General features: G+C 37.8%; 1 protein-coding gene across 12 annotated transcripts in view; it reads right to left on the bottom strand.

The window, feature by feature from the left end:
* foxp1b (forkhead box P1b) overlaps nt 1-23,674 on the bottom strand; it is a 570,970-nt gene that overhangs the window by 74,836 nt on the left and 472,460 nt on the right. For all 12 annotated transcript variants that reach the window (XM_063067913.1, XM_063067910.1, XM_063067911.1 and 9 more), the window contains 2 exons: nt 12,985-13,141; nt 10,799-10,994 (listed from right to left, as the gene is read on the bottom strand). In XM_063067913.1, coding sequence (XP_062923983.1) covers nt 10,799-10,994; nt 12,985-13,141 — 353 coding nt within the window. The remainder of the gene's footprint in view (nt 1-10,798; nt 10,995-12,984; nt 13,142-23,674) is intronic.

Here is a 23,674-nt window from a genome sequence, read left to right as displayed (position 1 = left end):
AGACTAACACAATTGTGTGACTGATACCGTCTCAATTTTAGCCAGAAATGATGAACACAAAAATCAAAACTGGATTGCATAGCAATGGAGGAAAAAAAAGGAAGAGCTACTTGATTAATTTCTAGGCAATATTAGCTTTAAGATGCAGCGTAATTCAAAATTTTAGATGGTTAAAGAAATGTTGAATTGATTGCAATTTAAATATTTATGTGCTTATTAAATAGGATAGCATATGAATATAATATGGTATTAATGTTGTACTGTGTAGCTCAATCAAGACACCAGTCCCAAACTCTGTTAGTCAGTGGTTGGGAAGGCACCTAGGCTACAATTTGATACTTTATTATAATGCTTAGTTTGCTCATTTACCCACATCCTTTTGGTGAAGTTATTTTATCTTTCAGGTGGCTGAGGTAGATTTGAGTATCATCTCAAACTTCAAAATGAAATGATAATGATTGAAATGTTTGCCAGAGATTATTTCAAACTGCATTTTAGAAATGCTTTTCTGTATATTGTAAAATAATGTAACCTTGGGCTTACTCGAATAATTACTTATACCTCAAGTTACTCTTCAGAGAGTTGCTCCCAGTACTTACTGATGAACTCAACACTGCAGTACTGGTACATGACCATACTGTAGAAGGATGCAGGTGATGTATTATTTACGTGAGAGAAAGTGTATCACAAGTCAAAGATGACGAATGATACCTATGCAACCTGACATGGCATAAATACCAAAAATCATAGCTCCTCCAAAACGTGAGAATTTAACAGTAAAAAGCAGTCAAAACTTACGTGCTTAAACGGCTTTGGTCCAAAACTGAAATATCTGCAGTTTTCTTTCTTTTCTTGCAAGAACACTTGCTCATTTACCTGAGGTTGGAACAGCTTCCATCTCCACAAACATTTATGATCATTAGTGTAGTTTCTTTAAGGCAGACCTGCTACTGCAAAATGTTTCATTTTAGATTTGCAGTAATCTAACTAAGTTACAGTGAACTAATACAATGTTATATGTTAACACATCATCAGTCATCTGCTATGGATTGGTCACCATAATTTTAAGCAAACCATCCAGCAGTTGTCCTGAAGAAGGGTCTTGGCCCGAAATGTTGAATGTTTATTCTCCTCCATAGATGCTGCCTGACCTGCATTTTGTGTGTTACTCAGAAGTTATTAATATGTAAGCCAAACACTAAAGCTCCTCTATGAAACATGTGTAACAAAACCAAGTATTTGTTAAGTACTTTACAATTTAGTAGTTTAGCACAGGCAGAAATCTTCCACACAAACATACATCAGTTCAAACAAAAATGCCTGTTTATTATTTTTATGCCTGTTTAACTATTTCCATCAAACTTCAGCTAATTGGGGCAGCCACTTGATTGGGCTAAAATATACTGGTCCTGATGAGTCCTGATTAACCGGATTCCATTGTACATTGTTCATGTTGCACTCAAGATTGTTCAATGCCTCAAAAGATCAAATGCTGTAAACTGTAGGATGCCTTCACTTGGACAACACTTGCTTACCATGTTCACAGCTGATCAGGTGGGAGATAGTATGATAAAAGGAAGAGCAAAGGCTCAATAACACTAGGAATTCTGTCTTACAATCATATTGTTTGACTAACTTTGCCTATTTAACTTGGAGGAATGTACAGACAAGATTTCCATAGCTTGCTCACTTTAAGGTGCTCCAGCCAATACTAACCATGCTATTGACTGCTTTAGCAAGAGTGGCTAGCAACACTTCCAATCAAATAAAAGTTACCCTGCACCTCTCAAAGGCAAGTGTCTGGTGGAATACAATTTAAAGCTGACTGTGACCTAGTACAAGACATAGCATAACATGGGGATAAATAGGGTTTAGCATTGGAGGCATTAATCAACAGAGAGAAAGCACTGTTCTCTCTTTCTACATGGGGATGAACATCTTCACAACGTCCTCCTTGCTCAACTCACAAAAATTACCAGTCAGGTCTGAAACTTTCATTCATATTTTAAGCATACCCTCATACATGTATCACTATTCTAAATTAACAGCAACTAATTACGCAGATTGCATATATTGTCTGCAAATCAACTACGGTAGGTACGTCAGCCAGATAGCAGGTGCAATCCTCTAATACACTTGCTTCTCCTTTCCACGACCAGACGGCACTCAAAAAGAATGAGCAGACAAAGGCTCTTGTGTTACCTTACAACTGAAGAGAGCACTCAACATGACTGGAACAGCTTTGTCCCTTTAATAATGACAATATACTAAACCACATTTTTTTTGTGGCGCTGCATAATACAGCTACCTCAGCACACCAGTGACACCGGTTTGAGCTACCGGTTTGATTCTGAGCTCTGCTAATATATGTATGGAGTTTGCACATTCTCCCTGTGACTCCATGGGCTTCCTCTGGGTCCTACCACACCCAAACGATGGCAGTTGGATTAATTAACTACAACAAATTATGCCTAGTGCTACCAAGATAACACCAAAGAACTGATTGCGCAAGAGGAAGTTGAAAGAACACGCACCAGTCCTCACTGAGGGGTCAGTGGTGGAAATGGTGAGCAGCCTTAAGTTCCTGAGCCCAATACATTGATGCAATCATGATGAAGGCACACCAGCGGCTCTACTGCATCAGGAGTTTAAGATTTTGATATATCAACAGACTCGAGCAAATTTGTGCAGATATACAGTGGACAGCATCCTGACTGGTTACATCATAGCCTGGTACGGAGGCTCCAATGCACCAGACTGCGAGATATTCAGCTAGCCCCATCACAGCACATCCCACCCCTGCAACTGAGGACATCTTCAACAGTGGGAGCCTCAGGAAGGCAGCAGCCATTATTAAAGACTCTCACCATCTAAGACATGCCCTTTTCTTGTTACTACCATTATGTGTCAAATGGCTGTTGTGATGTGTCTAGTTTGGTAGTGTAAGTGGGTAGTGGTTGTTGTTCTTGCTCTCAGCTTCCAATTCCTTTGGACTTCACCAGTGAGTCTGAGAGGGGGATCCTGATGACTGGGCTTCCCAAGACCTCCGTACCTTTCGTCCAGGCATGTGCCCTGGAGAGGTCACCCCAGTGAATAATTTCCATTGTCCTTCAAGACAGACAGATCATCATCACCATCAGGGAGGAGGCACAGGAGCCTGAAGACCCACAGTCAGTGGTTCAGAAACAGCCTCTTCTCTCCTTCATTAGATTTCTGAATGGTCAATGAACTCATGAACACTACTTCGTTATTCTTTTCTCTTTGAAGAATTTATTTTGTAATTTATTGTAATTTTATACCTTTACACTAATGCTACAAAACAATAAATTTCATGTAATTAGGTGATTCTAAAACCTGATTCTGACTCACCTTGGATCAATTCTGCCTGAGACCCTCTAAAACCATCAGTAGAGTTTATCACTGAAAATTAGCAGCTCTGCTCCAGCAACGTTGAAGTCATTTGAGGTGATACGTGTAGGAGACCAGATGCTGGCATCAAACTAGAATTGCACTCTGACTCCTATTGGAATTCATTTATTCCTCCTGAGTGCATTGTGAACACTAGCCTTCTACCCAACATATAACGATCAGCAGGACATACACTGTAAATGCACGTCTGTTCATTTCACACCAAACTGAAAGCAAATTCAGTTTTCATTTCAACATAGGATATAATTTCAACCTAGCAAGTCTTTGCTCTTCCCATTTCCCATTAATTTCCTCCCCCTCCCCCAGATTGAACCCCTCAGCTATACTTGCAGTGGGAAAACAATCTACCAACCTACACATCTTTGAGTTGCGGAAGGAAACTGGAAAATGGGGGTGGGGGCTACAAGGACACAGTGGGGACGTGAAAACTCTACACAGAGAGCACCAGAGTTCAGCACTGAATCGGAGATGTGGAACCAAGAGGAAGTAGCTCTATTAACTGCACCATTGCGTTGCCCTTACGAGAGCCAATGAATCATAAAACTTTAGAGCTGGCATCTCCAGCTTTGCACTACCTTCTCAGTATTACAATGAAGTGTTTGCTCAGATTGTATGGTCAAGTGCATTTTATTCTAAAACTTTTGGCTCAGAAGACAATGAGTTACCATCAAGCCAAGACACACAGATCTGGATGACAGCTCTTCGGCAAATTTTTCATGCCCTAATATTTTTCCATATGTTTAGTAACACAAAATGATGGATCTATATCTTAATGATTTTGCTTTTTACATTTCCAAGATGAAAGGAAAACAAGAATAAATTTTCTGGAAGTATGCAACCATACAAAGTACCAATGAAGAACATCAAAAATTACTCTGCACCACTGGACAATTAAAGCTCTACTCCTAAATCATAATTATAGATGAAAATATTTACTCTGACACAGCTGGTAAGAGGAAGAAGCAACAACAGCAGGCACAGAAACAAAATTTGAACCTCCACAGTAGAAATAATGGCATGACAAGAATCCCAGCTTAGATGTGTGTAGTGGTTTTAAGATTAAATACCTTTAAATGTTTCACTATGAAAATAAAAATTGAAATGGTTAATGAGAATGAAGATAAAAAGAATGACAGAAAGATTAATCATCAGCCATAGACTGAAGCCCCTTGAAATTTATCCTTGAACCCCTACAACTTCCTTCTACAGAGGGACATGTGGAGGAGAAGAGGTCCATGGCTGAACCTTCGGAGAGGCCTGTTTTAAAGTGAAATTGAGAAACAAAACATTGCAGATACACAGGTGCTAGAAATACGAAATAAAAAGTGTGAAATTGTAGCAAGAGACATATTATCAACCTGTGAAAGGCATCATAGTAAATGGTTGCACTAAGTGCTGTAATTCTGTGATCTATAACATCAAGATGAAATGCACCTCAAAAATGTCTAGCAGCTGTTGAATCAGTATTTCTATTTTACTCAGGAAATATAAGCAAAGCAAAGGTGCAAAATAATTTTCTGTTAACCTTTACTTTCTACGGACAAGGCAACTTAAAATATTAAATGTTTTTTTAGAAATCATGAGAAATACAAGTTTGAAGCCATTGGACCGAATACTGATTTTTGTAGATGGCAGTTTTTTTTTTAACCAGTTCTCAACTAATGGAAGTGGAATATTTGCCAATTTGAAATTATGATTTAGACAAATTAAAAAAAGACTTAGGAGGAGCCAAACATATCAATTTTCCTTCCATGCCTGTGCACTATACTGCTGCAGCATTAACAGATTTAATTAGAAACCCTACATTGTTTGGAAAACTAACATAATGAATCTTATTTGGAAATATGTAGTTAACATAATAGGAACAAAAGACATTGGATCAAAACATTCAAAGGGAAATAAATATTAAAAATGTAAATCAAAATGAACTAGACACATGCATCCTGTTTATTCAGAACAGGAGTGCAATGGTTAAACATTTTTGTCTGCATGTTGTACACTGACCAATCCACCTGCAGGCACAAATCCAATGCCCTTTGCAGAGTGGGACAGACTGCCATATGGACTCAGACAGCTTACAATCTGTACAACTTTGGACTACAAGTGCCTAGGGGTCTGTCCTATATTAGCACCACCTGTGCTATCAAATCTCTTAGATAGACTGAACTGGCCATCATGGTCTCAAGAACATATTTCATAAATTCAACTAGGTCAAACGCACATGAAGAGCAGGCTGACTTCAGCTAAAACAAATTTACTCTGATTTTCCAACAGAAACTGCATTATTCTGACAAAGCAAAATATATTCTAGATGCAGATAAAGCTGTACCAGAAGTATTTAATTGAAGGTGTTGTAACAGCTTTTCTACAAAATATATAATTACTTTTAGATATATTGCATAACAAGCCATAACTGCAGTGCAATCAAAAACTGCTGAAGCATTCACAAAAGTAGTCAACCATGCTTTTTTCAGGAGAATCATTTATAAATGACAATTACACATTAAGAACACATATTATGATTTAGTAAATAGAACTGCAAGCAGACAGCTATTAAACTCTTTATACAATATTTTGTCTTTCAAATAAAATTGGTATAAATAGGAATGCCATTTAGAATATTTCAAGTGATCTTCAGTGCATTAGATAGATACTTGGAAGCAAGATATCTACAGACACACGCAAAGAGAGTAAGGAAACAGTAAAGGGATTCCACCTTAAAAGGACAAACATAATCAAAATGAGGCGAATCATCTACTCCCGTGCTTGTCTCATTCCTCGATTATTAAAATGATTTCCAATTCAAAAATATTTCAATATTTACATCACATTACTATAAATGGACAAAATAGGCAAAAGTAATGCATGCTTCATACAAATTTGTAGTATTTAAACATATGAAATGTAAATTTTTCAGAAACCCTGCTAATATCAAGCTAAGTGGGGTGTAACATATATGCATAAATTTTAATCAGTTTGAAAACTTACAATATAGGCATTGTAAAACGGCAATATCTAACCTCTGAGGACAAAAATGCAAAAGATCCACTTTAATTTTATCTCTTCCTCTATGCTGTACCTTCCTGGCTCCTCCTAGTAATATTACATGTGTACATTTCTCATTTTTCTATTCACTATTCTTATTTCAACAGCTGTTGTGATCATGCAGCAGCTTTGTTCAGTCAACAGTAATATACTATAAAAATCACCCACCAATGCTATTCTGGTATGCTCAACAGAATAACTTTACAGTGTTTTACCTTCTCTAAAACTACAATAATAATAAAAAAGTGTAGTGATTTTTTGATAAAAACTGTAAAATTTTAATGTAATCTGTTTTAAGCTCTACTGGTGCCTTTTCAATATCAACCAGTCATGTAATTAGCTACATTTAAAGGTAAATGAATTGAACAACAACCACCATTTACTGCATAAATGATGCAGAAACGCTATTCCCTCTCCCCTTGTGTTTTTTTAAAAATAACATCAGTGGATTAATATCTTCACACCACAATATGGATGTTGGTCTTTACCAACGATCTTCATCAAAACTGTTTTTTCCTCCCATACACTCAAGGGTTTTACCCTGAATGATTTAATTAGAAATTTTCTTGTGTAAGACAAATTAAAGAGGAGAGTAGGGGTGTTGTGCCAAATCAGATTATTTATTTCCTTAACAGATTGCTGCTACTCCAAAGCCCAGAGCTGATGTTGATGGATGCTAGGTGGAATATGGAACAGGAACAGACATATCTGCCCATTTCATACAGAACAAAAGTTCTTATTATACTAACATTTCTTCTAATAGTGTATCAGTAACATCTTTAAGACTCTTAAGAAAGTTGCCCTTACTTAAGGTGACATAAAACAATCTGTCCATTGACACGATTTTAGACCATGGAGGTTTCTTTCATTTATAATGGAACTAGGCACTATAACTATCTGTGGAAAGTTTCAAGTGTCATGTGAAATCTGGTCAGGCACCATAACGCCTGACAAGACTGCAACTAAAGCCTTAAATGCATCTGTGGGCACCCTTCCTCAGATATTTTTGTGTACTACTTATGGGCAAGGCTGTAATTTAATCACATTGAGCAAATGGAGAGCATACACCAATTATGTACAAAGAAAAACACATCTAGCATAGCACTTCTTTTCTGCAATGAACATTACAAGAGTTAACCCCATCTTGTCAAGAGAATGAGTTCTTTCGAACCTGACATTGAGAGGTCAGAACCCCTTTAATTATAATTTTAAAATAAAATTAATAAAAAGCCAGATCTCATTTTTTAAAAGTAGATTACTTCAGTAAACTGGAAGGTAGGGAATGCAACTATTATTCAATGTGGACTAAACAAAATTGGGAGATTGCAGGATAAGTAGCCTAATACCGATTTTCAGGTAAAAGAAATTTTAACTTGAATAGGACACAAAATTAATTGATTCAGAGAATCCTGGTTTATGTGAAGAAAATTACCTACGTAAGCAAATCTGACTTGTCTGAAGTCAAAAAGATGGGAGAATCTGTTAAATGTTATATACTTAGATTTTCAGAACGCATTTGATAACATGCCTGCAGTTTCACAAAAAAGGACCAGTGAAGTTGTGGACTGAAAATTGGTTTACTGACTGAAAAGTGGCCTGATTTTAGGATTTAACAAAATTTTATAATGGATTATTACTGGGTCCTTGGCCATTACGATCTCCATTAATGGCTTAGATGGATAGAACAAATGTAGTGTGTCCGAGTTTCCTGATATCATACATCTAGGTAGGAAAATGAGCTGTAGAAGGATGTAGAGTCTCAATGGGATATAGACACAGGTTAAGAAAGTACATTGGAATGTGACAGATGGAGGGTGAAGTGTACAAATGTAACATTCAATTGGCAAGTAAAACAGTAACACAGAATAATTTAAATGGTGAGAAATGATTACATTTTATTATGGAGAAAGGGCTTAATGCCCAGCACGAATTCAGAAGAACAATAAGCAATGTGAAAATGGCAAATCAGCCTTTATTACCAAGGGTGTGAAGTACAAGTGCAAAGATACCTTGCTGTATTTGATAAACTGTGCTGTTTGGGTCTTCAAACTCAAGAATAGACACAATTACTTCGGTTGCTTTGATTGATGAATACATTCAATACTGATGGATTTTGACTGAGGCTCTAATGCAAAGCAGAGCATAGAAATGCTCAGTGGTATCTCATAATACTTAACTGGGGAGCAGTTCCGCAATTTTTGTACATCCACATTTCACTGTGCTTTGAGGCCTGCTTCAGTCTGACTTAAAGTGGACCTGCCTGAACAGGGTTCTGTTGTGGGGGTTAACAAAGAAACTCCTTTAAGAATATATTTAAAGGAACCTCAGTTTGGCCCACCACCCCTACTAGCTCACATTCTATCATATCCCTTCCAGCTACCAAACTCCACCATGATTAAGTTCCCTCATGGGAAACTGGCCCAAAAAGGTCAGGTCACGTGTGATCCACAGCAAATTCAACCCAAAGTTAGCTTGGCAACAGGAGAATTAGAGCAATGGTCGTGGGCTGTGACAAGCAATATTTCATAGGGATCAATGCTGTTTCCAATATGTATGACAATTTGGATGTGGGTGTAAGCAACACCATCATCAAGAATTGGGTGCTTACTGATCTGGTTAACACCAGATGGTGCAATCCGGGTCATATTACGATCCAGGAACGAGTTTGCAGACTGGATATTGAACTTTTTACTGTTGGACTTCAGCCACATTCCACCGTGATACAACACTTGGCGGCACGGGAGGTCGTTCCTGCCTGTGGACATCGAACGTGCAGCTCCTCCTGTGAAGGGTCAGACACCCTGAGCCAATAGACTGGTCCTGGACTTATTTTCCATCTGGCATAGCTTGCATTTTGCTGCCTGATTGTTGGTGGTTTTTGTATTGCTATATTTATGCTCTATTCTTGGTTGGTGCGGTTGTAACAAAACCAAATTTCCCTCGGGATTAATAAAGAATATCTATCTATCTATCTAAGTAGGCAAGATTGTGAAGATTGGTGGAGTTGTTGACAGTGTGGTGGGTATTCTAATGCTATAGGGTAATATTGTTGCTCATTGATGAAATGGGCTGAGAAATAGCAGTGGAGTTTAATCCCAATAACGTGTGGTGTCACATTTTGGTACTAATAATGAGGTCAGAGCATATATCATGAATGATAAGGTCCTAGGATTTTTTTTAAGGACAGAGAGACCTTAGCATACAAGTCCAATGTTCCTTGAAGGCTGCAGTGCAGGTAGATAATGTAATTAAGGTGGCTTATGGGATACTTTCCTTCATTAGTTAGGGGCTTGAATACAAGAACAGGGAGGTTATGCTCCAATTGATCAGACCTCAGCTGAAGGACTATGTGCAATTCTGTGACAGAGGAAGGATATGATTTCTTTCCCAAGCTCCCCTGCTATCCCAGCAGACACAGGTGGTTTTCTGCATGCACTCCACGAACACAGAAAGTGCCATGTATTTGCAGGATCTTATCCTCTCAAGTAAGAAACTGAAATGCCACATACCTTGGTAGGCAGACATGAAAGATCTGCTTTGGCCATTTGAAAAAAAAAGCAGTGAGCTTTCTTCACTGTCCCAGGCAATACTCTCTCAAGCACCATCACCAAAAAGGATTATGTGTGTTCACTTAAACATTTGCGATTTCTGGGACTTCGTTGTACTCAAATTGGCTAAATCGTTTGTCTATAAGACAACAGTCAATATAACCAAGATGATCCATCAGTTGTAATGCATTTTAGGATATCCTAAGGAAATTACGTAACTGAATTTTCAATACATTAAATTCAGCTATATAATACAAGGTCTTTCAACTGTAAGTATGTAAAACCTGCTGAGCAGGAGTTTAGTGCATTATACTGCAATTCATCTTAAATGAATTGTGAATCTTTATCATGACAATTACCAAGCATCAGACCCCTGCGATACCTTTTGCAAACCATGGTATATTCTGACAGAAAATGAAGTATTAGTAGAAGTTTCAATGAAGGTGGGGGTAGAAGTCATGCCCCTACTGCAGAACTCTCTGCACAAAACAGAATAGCAACAAAACTATGCACTCTTTGTCTGAACATAAGGTTGTGCAGAATCCCATTAGCATTGCATGGCTACTTACCCACACAATTCTTCAGAGAGCTCAATTTTTCATGGTGAAAAAGAAATATTAGAAGGACAATCAGGCATCATAACACACATATTAGGCTATGATAAATAGATGGCAATACCACCAGTCAAACAAGTGAGGGCAATCAAAGGACTTAGAAGATAAAAACAAATTAGTTGGATCAGTGGTGGACATTAAATAATGTCTATGAATGCCTACCATTCCCTTTTTGGAGTGTGACCCGTAGACTGTCCATTCATCAGCGTTGCTGGTAGTGAGGTCTTAGGTGGTGCTGCAGTAGAACAAATTGAGCTAGTGGAAAGGTCTAGACTGCCATTTTTGGTTACACTTTCTTCCATTGTGTGAGCTCCAGTCACATCTTTCCAGAGCTGCTGCAGTTCTGTTGGAGTCATGCCTGTGTCAAACAGCAATAGCCCAACATTGTATAATTAGGTCCATGAACAGTAGACTTGTCCTTTCGCACATACTAATTAAAAAAAAAACAAAGTATATGTAAACAAGGTCTGATGTTAATTAGACAAATCTTAAATATATTCCGAGGCACTGCAATACTTCTAACATGACAGAATGTAACCCACTGTATGTTCAGTTGGTGTTGATAATTAAAAGTAAATTCTTCAGATGTTTGCAATAATTGATCTATTCATTTTACTACAGATTGCAACATAATGACTGCTCTGCATATTCATCCTTCTTTTGAAAGCAGAGCACTTAAACTTACCATTGCTGATATTTTGCAATACATTAATGGCAAATACATTCATCTTTAAATATAAAAGCATAATTGAAAATAATGTGCTGTAAATGTAACCAATTCATTTGCACCATATTCAAAGGTCTTTTATAATTTTACTACAAAATTAGAATATTATGTCAGTAATTATTTTTTAATCACCTGTCTTTATCATTAAAATTTTATTTCATTCAAAAACCAATGTGGAAGGTTGAAAGCGGAAAGCAAAAATCCTGTGGTTCTAACTATATTTTAATTACAAATCACAATTAAATATTCAAGCACTTTAGATCAGTGAGAATACTTGGTCAGAATCTAATTTATTACTTCCATTTTAGGTGCAAGGATTGGATAATAATCTGAAAATGATCAGCCAAAATATCTTTACTTTACTAAACTACTGCTAAAAATTTTAATTATGGTAGCATTGGAGAGTGTAGGTCTAAAAGGCAATAGACTCCAGAGAGTCTAAGTGGTTAAGAAGTGTGAAATGAGACTGATAGGATTTTTACATGTTCTGGGCAGATAGTTTGCATATCAAAGAATAGTAAATTATAGCAGGACAGTAGAACAATCTTCTCAGTATTAGCTGAGCAATAACAACTAGAAAATCAAGCAGGAGGAAGGTCACAACATAGATTTTCCTATTTCTTTACACTGAGCTTTCATTTCCAAACATGATAATACTAGAAATATTAATTTCTCGCAAATGTGCTGAACAGGATTGCTTGTGAGCTAACAATTATAAGCAAAATTGACCTTAACACCACTATTTGCATGGTTAAAACAAAGGAGAATAAGCATGCCTGCTCATAACATGCTTTTGTGTAGAAGGAAAGTAGATTGTCACACTTTATCTTTAATCAGATTAGCATGAAAAGGATCTTCCATGATGGATTTTACCCAAGATTTATTCATTTAATTTTAAACACATACCCTACTGTTCCTCATTATAAAAAAAATGGACACTACTTTGAAAAATGTATGTTGTTGAAAAACGTGATTGATTACTGCTCATAGAACTCAATTTCCCAATCCCAGGTAGTACTGGTTGAAAGACAAACATAGTTGCTCAACCTTTTTCGTCCTTGTACCTCTATACCCAGGTGGCTATGTTCAAGCAAGCATAAAGTTGATTTAAGGTTCATAATGACATCAGTTTTGGACTATTATCACAGTGATAAAAAATTGCTTTGAATTTCTGCCTGCCCAAACCCTCAATTGCATTCCAAAGAACCTGTGTTCCACTGGGACAAATGTCACTACTATTAGTTTACTGCATCACTAGAACTACACCTCTGAAGCCACTCTCTGTAGGTTCTTTGGTCAATGGCTTGCAGATAGACACCCTTAGGCTTTAAACATGCTCCTTAAACACCACAGGAACAGCTAGCTATAACATACAACTATTCAAATCAATCAATGACATGGCTGCTGAATTACCTAAGGGCGTCCCTGATGTGTTGCTGTACAGATTACACTTCACGCATCGTCACATTCATAGCTTTCATATTATACGCTGGTGTGCCCTGTCACTGCTCAATTGCCCTCTCCTGAACAACTTAACTGCTGCAGCTTTTGCAGTTCCCATTTGCTGAGCCCAACTCAGAAGGCAGTTTTAAAAGGGCCCATCTCCAGTCCTGACACTTACCTTGTCCTAATGTCTGCAGAGAGAGAGCTGGCTGGCCAGATTGCACTGGAAGCAAGCCATGACGCTGCATTGTCATGATGTGCTGTTGTTGAAGCTGCTGCACCTGTAGAAGTTGCTGCTGTAGGGCTAAGTGGTGGGCTGCCAGCGGTTGCTGTTGCTAAAATTAAACAAAATTCAGAGATTCTGGATTAGAAAAAAAAATATTGCATTATACTATTAATAACTGTTTATTTTCCCCTATTGAAGCTAATTGTAATTAAATTCAAAGTGGAAGCACAGATGACCTTCCTTATAGAGTTGATCTAACTCCATCGCTTTATTCTTAGTGGTACCAGTCAAAGCCAAGGATCTCAGCAGAAAGTTAAACATGTACCATTGAAAAGGTTGATTAAGTGAAATTGAAAATAACCACCTGAGAATACTCTGCATGATGACTTATTTTGATTAATATAAATAAATTACAAAAACTTCTTCCACCTATTTTGATACACATAGATGGGGTTCACTAAACCAGCAGCTATTTAATCTCTAAGCACGATTGCATGATGCCCCTTTCAATAAATGGGAAAAAAAATGGAAAAATAAAAAGTTAATTTAATGATGTTAATCAGCCATGATAAAACATGAAATAACTTACTAAATCATTCATAGAAACAGCCTCTGCATTTTAATTGCAGACATTTATAATTTACCAAACAACTGTGGACTTGAATATTGGTATCCCAATACGTCACTCAGTTTGAAAACGCCCTTATATTGATTGAGCACATATTCTCTTTACATTTATCATTTTTACTTTTTGAATTATTGTTCTCTCTCACCATTGCTTTCACTAATTGATTTAACTATGCAATTGAGTAAAACAAAACATTATAAATATGTATACAATATAGTAAATCGATACTTGTTTTCCATGCTACTTAACACATGCAACAAGTTTTCTATAATATTAGCAAGATAATGTATGCAAAGTGTAATTAATAGAAGGCTGTTGATAAATTGTTGAATTATATTTACACATCTACTAACATTGTTCGAAGTTTATAAGCCTATAGTCTGAAAATGGACTGGAATGCTGTGCGCCATGGCAAAATTATCGCAAGCAAAATCCGCTAAGAATCAATAGTAAATATACAAAGTCAATTGATTGAAGGCTAAAAGTTATGAATTACACAGCATAAATAATTCTTATCCTTTGCTAAAATCTAAATGAAAAATAGAGCAAACATCCTTGTAGTTTCCATACCGTTTAATGTTTACTTTTCTATTTACTTTTTACCCTCATGTCTCTTGCAGGTTTGATCACTGGACAATCAAGTTAATATCATAAAGCTCCAATCATCGATTTACATTTTCAATCCTTCCACTGCCTTTATTTACCTTTGACATTTGTGGTCTTCATCATTTCAGGTCAATTTGCTCACATATATGAGAAACATTCTGAGTGAAATTGAATGTACCAAAACCTAAACGTTGGAGTTCAACATTTATCTGGTATGTTACATCCCTCAGATTGGTGGAATTGGGCAAAACAATATGTAAGCACAGAGCAATGATGGTTAGCACAAAGAATCATGTTGAAACACAATCAGTGTAATCCAGATGGAAGCTCACCCAACTTCGCAGAGCTTTGTTATGGATCAATGACTAATGCACACCAGACCTTCAAGGAACACTCCCCAAGATAGCCAAAAGGCAATAATGTACATTACACTTGCCAGGGAGACAGCACCATGATATTTACAGGATGTACTGAAATTAAGTATTAGGGTTCAAGTTCAGTTTTTTGTCATTCAGCTGTACACATGTATACTGGCAAATGACCAATGTGCACAATGCAAAATATTTAGCTCACATACATAATGCATAAATTAATATTACCACTGATAAATTAACAAATAATAAGGTGTGTATATGAATCAAATTATAAAGTAAACTGTATAATGCTATTGGTGCTTCATATATGATGAGACCATACTAGAAGATTCATATCTGGTGGCAGGGAATTCAGTAGTCTTACGTCCTGGGGGAAGGAGCTGTTTTCCATCCTAATAGCTCTTGTCCTAATGTTACCTGCCTGACAGTAAGGGGTCAAAGGGATTGCCGGATGGATGGGGTGGATTATTGACAATGCTCCTCCCATCAGATGATAGTAGGGAGGCCCCACGTGTCTGGGGAAGGGGGAATTGAGGGGGGATTGAGGGGGGTCAGGAGACTCAACAGCACAGGAGAGGGTGGCCAAAATAATCTTCTTCTGGAATGAGATCTGCCCCACAGAGTGAATCTGGTAGAAATTCTATGCTCTCACAATGTACGTGCAGAGCACTGAAAAAAAATTCTGACACACACATATGGTCCATCACTTTAAATAATGACTCCAGCCTTACCTTCTACACACACATCACACCTTCTCCAATTCTATCAACCTCAATCCACACAAACCTCAAGCCTCAATGTACTTCATTGTCTCCCCACCGTGGCAAAGAATATAAGGGAGACTATTTCGACACTTCATCCATGAGGGAGGCCACCTTTTGGGCTGAGGAGTCCAAAGTTCAAACCATCCATAATACATACAATAACTGGTCTGTGAGGTGTACTTACTAACAACGTTTAATTATAATTACAACATTGCACTGCTGTCAACATCCTCACAACCAGATGTACTAATGCATAACTGCAAGGCTACTTGGTTGAACTACAACTTCTGTTTTGTCCTTGCATGATATTGGGATACCATGAAATAAGGGGGAAGCACTGGATGGTGCGGAGGGGGATAACCATGATAATAATACCATTATCTGTTATTTTGCCTGACACTCATTAACTCTGCAGAGAGTATATTCTGAAGGATGTACAGATTAGATGAGAAGGATGCATGTGACCGGGAGATACACCAGGTACTTTCAATTTGGAACTAAACATAAAGAATCCGGTGCATCGACTCACAGAGGAAAGTCTGTGCATTTCTGGTGCCCTAGAGGAATCTGATAAGGATCATGATTGGGATGTTTTAATAACGGGCTAATTAAATCACTATGAGATGGTTAGCAAGCGTTCACACTTGCCTTACCAGATGCAAGTGATTACAAGCAGAATGAAGGAATCCACCTTCAAATTCTCAAGAGATTATGTGGAGCAAAGGAGCCTCCTCCTCCCCACACTTTGGTAAGGATGCACTCCTCTTTATTAAGCATCAACTTATAGCACAGAGACTAACGGCTCAGGCAACAGATGCTGTGAAGGCCTGAAACTCGCATTTTTCTGACATAGGCTCATTCCAATGAACATATTCGCCTGGTATTTTTCAAGCGGCAATAACATGTAAGTTCTGATAGAAAAGGAATAATTTGATATCCTTACTGAACATCATTTCTGAAACACTGCATCTGTTCCCAATGGACTTAGGCGTGCTACCTTTAAGAAGTTGGTAGCACTACAGCATTTCTCTCTCTCAGACACACACACACACACACACACACACAAATGTTCTTCATGAATGGAGAGTTGGTGTACATTAACAAACTGCATTTTTGAATGACGAAGATATCGTGTTTGAACAGATTGCTCTCCTATAGGAGCAGACAAATGGCACAGGAATACTCACCCTGCAACAGCAGCAGGGAAGCCATTCACCCTTACACCTCGTAAATCACAAACAAATACAATTCTGCTCAGAGACCCAAATGGATGGAGAAGAGTGAAGAAAGCTGGGACCAGGCTTTTGTGACACTGCAAGCTCCCTATTTCTGTATCTGAAGGCTGAAGCAATGATGGAGTGGTTTGAGATCTAGCAGAAAAAGAGCAGCATCCTTCTTTCTACTGACAGAAGTAAGCTGCCCTGTATTACAACACTGGGACTTCAAAGAGATGAAGTAGTGACAGGAAAGGCCCTATGGTGTGCAATCTTATCAGACAGGTTTATGATTTCTGACTTTTGCTTTTTATCATACACGAATGATGCTGAGCATGCCAGCATCATTAAACACATTCTTTTTTATTTACTTAGTATTACAGTGCAGAGTAGGCCCTTCTGTCCCTTTGAGCCATGCCGTCCCAGCAAACCCACAACCCCAATTAACCCTAACCTAATCACGGGGCAATTTACAATCACAAATTAACCTATGTCTTTGGATGGTGGGAGGAAACAGGAGCACCCACCCGTCACGGGGAGGATGTACAGAGATTCCTTACAGAATGGCACTGGAATTGAACTCCAATCTGTAGAATGCCCAGAGATATAATAGTGTTGCACTAACAGCTACTGTGGCATTTTCATTGTGCAAAGATAACTTATGGCTGTGGCAATTGTTGGCATTGTTAGAGACCCTACCATTCTTCAGCTGGAAAAGTTGTGAATGAAATGCTGTGCGTAACGTCATACTGAGGTACCCACTAAATATGTCTGCAGCTTGCTGCTTTAAGAAGTACTTACTCCCTGCTTAAACACACACTGTCAACTTCCTAATGTGTCAGCAGTCTTCAGTGATTTTTGAACCAGTCAGGCTCTCCCTCAAGTGGATAAACAACAAAGGAGCTCAGTGTACTTCAAATAAATTCCTGTGAAGTTTACAACCAAGACTTTAGGTTGCACAGAAACTTCAATATATACTGGCAAGGAGTAAATGCCTGATATACAACTGATGATGTCATGAGGGGCTAATCATAAAACCGAAAACCCATCTTTCTTCCAGCATCATCTATTTTTATTTCAGGTGTCCAGCATTTGTTGGTAATTTTTATTTGATTTTCAGGTACACAAAGTCATGGGAATGTCAGTCATGCTTGAGTGAATTGTACACTGACGTGCCTGGATCATTTTATTACGGGCAGAATTTTACCCAGTAATCACTAGGATAATCCACACTGGGTACAATTGCTTTTGTACATGATACATGTATGTCATTGTTCATTTCCTAAACTTGAGTTTACTTGTTTGCGAGTGTGAGAAGGGCATATATACAAACTAGCAACTTGCAGTTTATGCCTGATGTCAGTAATGTCTTTATATCAAGAACAATCATTATATAAAATTGAGTGTGTAAAGCAGTGATTCAGAAACATTGGAATCATGTACAAGTGGATGTTGTAACAGACAGATTATAGGAACTCTGGACACATAGCTTTCCTTGTCTGGATTTATCATAGATATTCTGTAGACATTTTGAAACATGCAAATTTGGACTGCTTAAAACTTTTTGAACATCTAGAAAGATCAAAAGCTGCTTAGTTAATAATCTTGAGACACTCCTTGATTCAGCTTTAATTTCTGGTGGTTCTATTTGTGTTAAAACATTTTTTTTTACAGAAAGCTTCAGTGTTTTATAGAAAGTAACGGTGTTTAAAATTAAAAATGAAAACCAAAAACAGGTAGATTACTTAAATCTTTATTCTCATTCTCTTCTTAATGATTTAATTATCAAGTTGGGCATTGTAAAATGGGAAAAAAAATTGCACCTGATGTAAAATAATTTAAGGAGACTGGATTAGAGTAAAAATTGGAAGGTGTTCTATTTTTATCCAGTCAGTCTGCATAAGAAAATGAAGAAGATCAGTATGTTCATAAAACTTTAATCAGGCGATTATTCTGCAGAACAGAATAGCCGTACTTGACTAAATTCACATAGGCCAGTCACCCACAATCTCCTGCCACTCACAGAAAACAGAAAATGTGAATTGGAGACCAAACTGTGGATGGGAGAGATGATTGAGAAAGAAAGGTTGGCAGCAGAGATGATCAAAGGGGAGTTTGCCAGGGAATAAAGGTTTGGAGTCACTAACTGAAAACTGCAGAGGCAGAGGGATAGTTCTGGAGATGACCAACTAGAAAACGTGGATTGAATAGCTCAAATGGCTCAGGTCTGGGGGCAGCAGGGCCTTTAGTTAGCATAAAAGTAAGCCTAAGTTTTCTGGTTCAGTCAAGGCTCACACAGTTTATGGACCTCATGTGTGGTAGATTAAAGAAGTATGAAAACGAGCATGCCTGTTACTACATTTGCAAGTTGCTTGCTTTACTATATATATATATCATATAAACGGGAGACCTAGACTGAATAAATACAAGTACCAAACTGTATTTAGCTAATTTAAAACTGTTGGATTACATGATAAAATTACTTTATTTATTTCTATTCAGCTAATGCTTGTAATACAACGTCAGAAGGATCCAATATCAGCCCATAAGATTAATATAAAATCCTTTTTCCTCATGGCTCACATAAGTTTCATGGCTGTGGAGGATGTGGTGCTAACAGGGGAAAATGAAGTGATTAGTCACACTGCTCCAGTCATCACAAGTGTGGGCAGGCTTGATGGACCAGATGATTTTTTAACTACCTGTTAATTTTTATGTCCAGAACAACCTTTAGTTGCCATTGCAGATCTTATATGCTGGATCTATTTTTAAATAGATGGTGTCCACTTCCAATCAACCATTTGATCAACAGTCCGTGAACACTACCTCGATCTTACTTTTGTATTGTTTACTTATGTTTGAAACTCTCAGTAATTTTTATGTGCTGCAGTGTACTGCGGCCACACAAAAAAAAACAAATTTAGTGTGATATATCACCGATAATAAACCAGCTACTGGCATTATTCGTAGACAGTATTCTAAGGAGGCTTAGAAACTGGAACTAGAGTTGCACAGAATTTTACAGAACAGACTGAAGAAAACAGTTTAGAGCCACTCAGATTCTGCACTGAAGAGAGGAAAATAATTTCATACAGGACAGGTACTTCTTTTATTTGGGGGTAAGGTCAGAGGCCATCCGCATTAAACTTGTTAATCTCAATCAAAAGACTGAGATGAAGGCTGAAAGCAATAGCTATCCAATACACTTAGGAACAATGAGAACTACTAATTTGTCAAAGCATAGGAATAAAAATGAATTGAGGAATATATATTTTACATATATCTACTAACAGATCTCTCTGCAAACAGATTGACAGCTCTGGGATCTAGAGACCTGGAATATAAGTGTCTCACTTTTATCACTTACTCATGTAAATAATCTGGGAGGCTAGTTTTCTTCTGAGAGGCTGTAAGTATATTTTATTGTGTATATAGATGTCAAATTTTATGCAATGTAGCAACATTATAGGAGAACTTTGCATCTCTCTGCACTGATATATTCTATAGCTGCCATGTTTGCATACACATCAATGAATTGACTTAATGACTTCTTAAAATTTGGATTGCCAATCAGTGAGCTTTCATCAGAAACCAATTATCATTTTCTTGAACTTTAATTATAGGAATGAAATTAAACATCCTTGCACCATTTTCACGATGGAAAACCTAATATTTTGTGGAGCACTGACAGTAAGAAGAGGATTCATCAGCTTATGTACAAATATCAGAATAATGCTCAATTAACATATACCTTCAAATGTATTTTAACACGATTCGATGGCAAAGGTCATCTGTTTTTCTTTATGACAAGGAAATAATTAAAATGCTACACTGTATACTAAACTTGAATCACAGGGGGATGCTCGACAACTGTGGCAGGGAATGAACACTATCAACTACTACAAGGCAAAACCAAGCAATATAAATGGCAATGAGGTTTTGCTCTCAGATGTGCTCAATGCCTTTTATGCTTGCTTTGACCGACAGAACATGGATGCGCCTTCACGAACCCCCACAGCCTCCGACAACCCTGTAACAAACACGAAAGTGAATCCATGGAAAGCATCTGGTCCAGATAGAGTAGCTGGTTGAGTACTGAAGATCTGTGCTAATCAACTGACTGGCGTGCTTAAGGACATCTTCCATCTCTCGCTTCAGCAGTCTGAGGTACCCACCTGCTCCAAGCAGGCATCAATCATACCGTTACCCAAGAAGAATCTGGTATCCTGCCTCAATGACTATTGTCCAGTGGCACTTACATCCACTGAGCCTAGCTCCTCCTCTACTCACTTTATGATTGTGTGACTCTGTTAAAGATGGTGCTGGAGAAACATGGTGACTCTTTACAGGCAGCAAGTGAAACTACAAACTATTCTATAAATTACACTTTTTCTGGACTATGATCACTGCAATCCACAGCCTGTAATTTCCCTTTGGGAGTACCGCTTTCGAACTGTCTGTATGACCTGGTGATTTTGTGGAATTGCGAAACGAACCAATGGTTGCCCATTGCTGCAGCTGACTTGAGGCCAGATCAGACTGGCAGGGCTTGGGTCTAAGAGCGAAATACAAAACGATGTTTGGCTGATTTAAGTGCCAAACCAGATTAAAATGGTCAAGGCATCAAGGCAGCCAAGGATGAAGGACAATTTGGTGTTCAGCTCAGTACTCCATAAGATTTACTTCCCTCAGCACTGAACTGACTCTGCAGCTGTGGCCTGCAACCACCGGGCTCCTAGACTGGCTCCTTGGCTGTGGACTCCCTTTCAGGAACTCAGCGGTTCATGCTCTGAGTAATTTTTTTTAACTTTTTTGTTGTTTGCATGATTTGTTCTTTTTTTTGTGTTTGGTAGTCATTGTTGTGTGGGTTTTTTTAAAAACAGGTTCTATTGTGTTTCTTTATTTTGTGGTTGCCTGCAAGACGAATCTCAAGGTTGCATATGGTATACATATTTCAATAATAAACATAATTTGAACTTTGAAGAACAGCTTCAATGCTGCATTTAATTTTGCTGGTGACACAGTTGTCGTTGGCTGAACCAAAGTGGTGATGAAGTGGCATTTAGAAGGAAGGTTTGAGTGATACCACAACAACCTCTCACAACATAAGCAAGGCCAAGAGCTGATTATTGACAACAGGAGGAAGAGACTGGAGATCCAAGAAGCAGTTTTCATCAGGAGAACAGAGGTGGAGAGAATCCGTAGCTTTAAATTCCTTGTCATTAACATCTGGGGTCAGCAAATAAATGTCATCACAAAGAAGATATAACAGTGCATCTACTTTCCTAGAAGTTTGCATAGATTCTGGATGTCACCAAAAAATTAATAAACTTCTATAGATGCACAGTGGAAGAGTATCCTAACTGGTTGCATCATAGTAAAGTATGGAAACACCAATGGTCAGAAACGGAAAAGGTTACATAAAATGCTGGACGATACCCAGTCCACCACAGGAAAGCCCTCTCCATCATTCAATACACTTACCTCCAGTGTTGCCACAAGAAGGCATCATCCATCATCAAAGACCCCCACCATCCAGACCATGCCCTCTTTTCACTATGACCATGGGGCAGGTGGGACAGAAGCCTTAGGAGTCACACAAGGTACAGGAAGTACTTATTACCCCACAACCATCAAGCTCCTGAGCAAGCGTGGATAACTTCATTCACCAATACTCTGAACTGATTCTATGACATACATACTCACATTCAAGGACTCTTTACAATTCGAGTTCTCAGTATTATTTTTTTAAATTTGAACAGTTTGTCTTCTCTAGGACATTGGTTGTTTGTCAGTCTTTGTCTTATGTCTAGTTTTTCAAAAATTCTATTGTAATTTTTTTTCCTATAAATGTCTGCATGAAAATGAATCTCGAGGTACTATAATGCAACATATACATACTTCAATAATAAGTTTACTTTGAACTTTGTTCTCTATCTAAAACTAAACAAGATCAGCAGTTGCAGAAGACAACAAATTCTTGCCTCTTAAAAATATAGTGAACTATGGATGTGGATGCAAAATAGATCATGTCTATTATATGATAACTAAAATTAAACTGAGAAGTCATGAATAAAAGCAATACAATGTTGGCATCCACAAAAAGCTGCATGATTAAATAAAATACACAAAGTGGCCACTTTATTAGGTACACCTGTACACCTGCTTATTCATGCAAATATCTAATCAGTCAATTATGTGGCAGCAACTAAATGCATAAAAGTATGCAGACATGGTCAAGAAGTTTAGTTGATGATCAGAGCAAACATCAGAATGGGGTAGAAATGTGATTTGTGACTTGGACTGTAGAATGATTGTTGGTGCCAGAAGGGGTGGTTAGCGTTTCTCAGAAACTATTGATCTCCTGGGATTTTCATACACGGCAGGTGGGCAACAATAAATCAAATAACTATGTGTTACAACAGTGGTGTGCAGAAGAGCAACTCCGAATGCACAACACATCAAACCTTGAAACGGATGGGCTACAGCACTGAGGACCGTGAACGTACATTCAGCGGCCACTTTATTAGGTACAGGAGGTACCTAATAAAATGGCCACTGAGTGTATGCATATTAAGCTGCTGATGTGTTAAGAGTTCCCTGCATAACAGCAGTAACTTATTATGCAGAGTACACTGAGGTGTTCAACAAGCTTATATAAAAGGGAAGTATTATCATTACTAAATTAATTTTATTGAATTCTGCACTGGCAGTGTGTCTTATGTGTTTTACGGTTTGAGTTTTCCTCTTGTGTGCCGTGAACTTCTCTATACTATTTCTGCATGAATACTGCTGCTAAATGTTCCTCTAGCTAAAGGATGCACTAGTGGATATCTTTATATGTAATGAGACCAGATGTTGCAGTAATGAATCAAGGACATATAGAAATGATTGTAGGCAATGAAATCTACCACTGGCAAATGTTAATGGCAACTGAACTTTGATCTCAATTCTGCAAACTATAGGTAAAGGCTGCCGTGAATTAATACAAAACTTGATGGAACAAATTTTCATTTGCTGTCCTGCTCAAAAAAAAGACCTTTGCCTAGTACTGTG

This window comes from Mobula hypostoma, chromosome 15 (genome assembly GCF_963921235.1).
Source record: "Mobula hypostoma chromosome 15, sMobHyp1.1, whole genome shotgun sequence".
Classification (NCBI taxonomy): Eukaryota; Metazoa; Chordata; class Chondrichthyes; order Myliobatiformes; family Myliobatidae; genus Mobula; species Mobula hypostoma.
The sequence above is the reverse complement of the archived record's forward strand: the minus strand, read 5'-3'. Positions and strand labels throughout refer to the sequence as shown.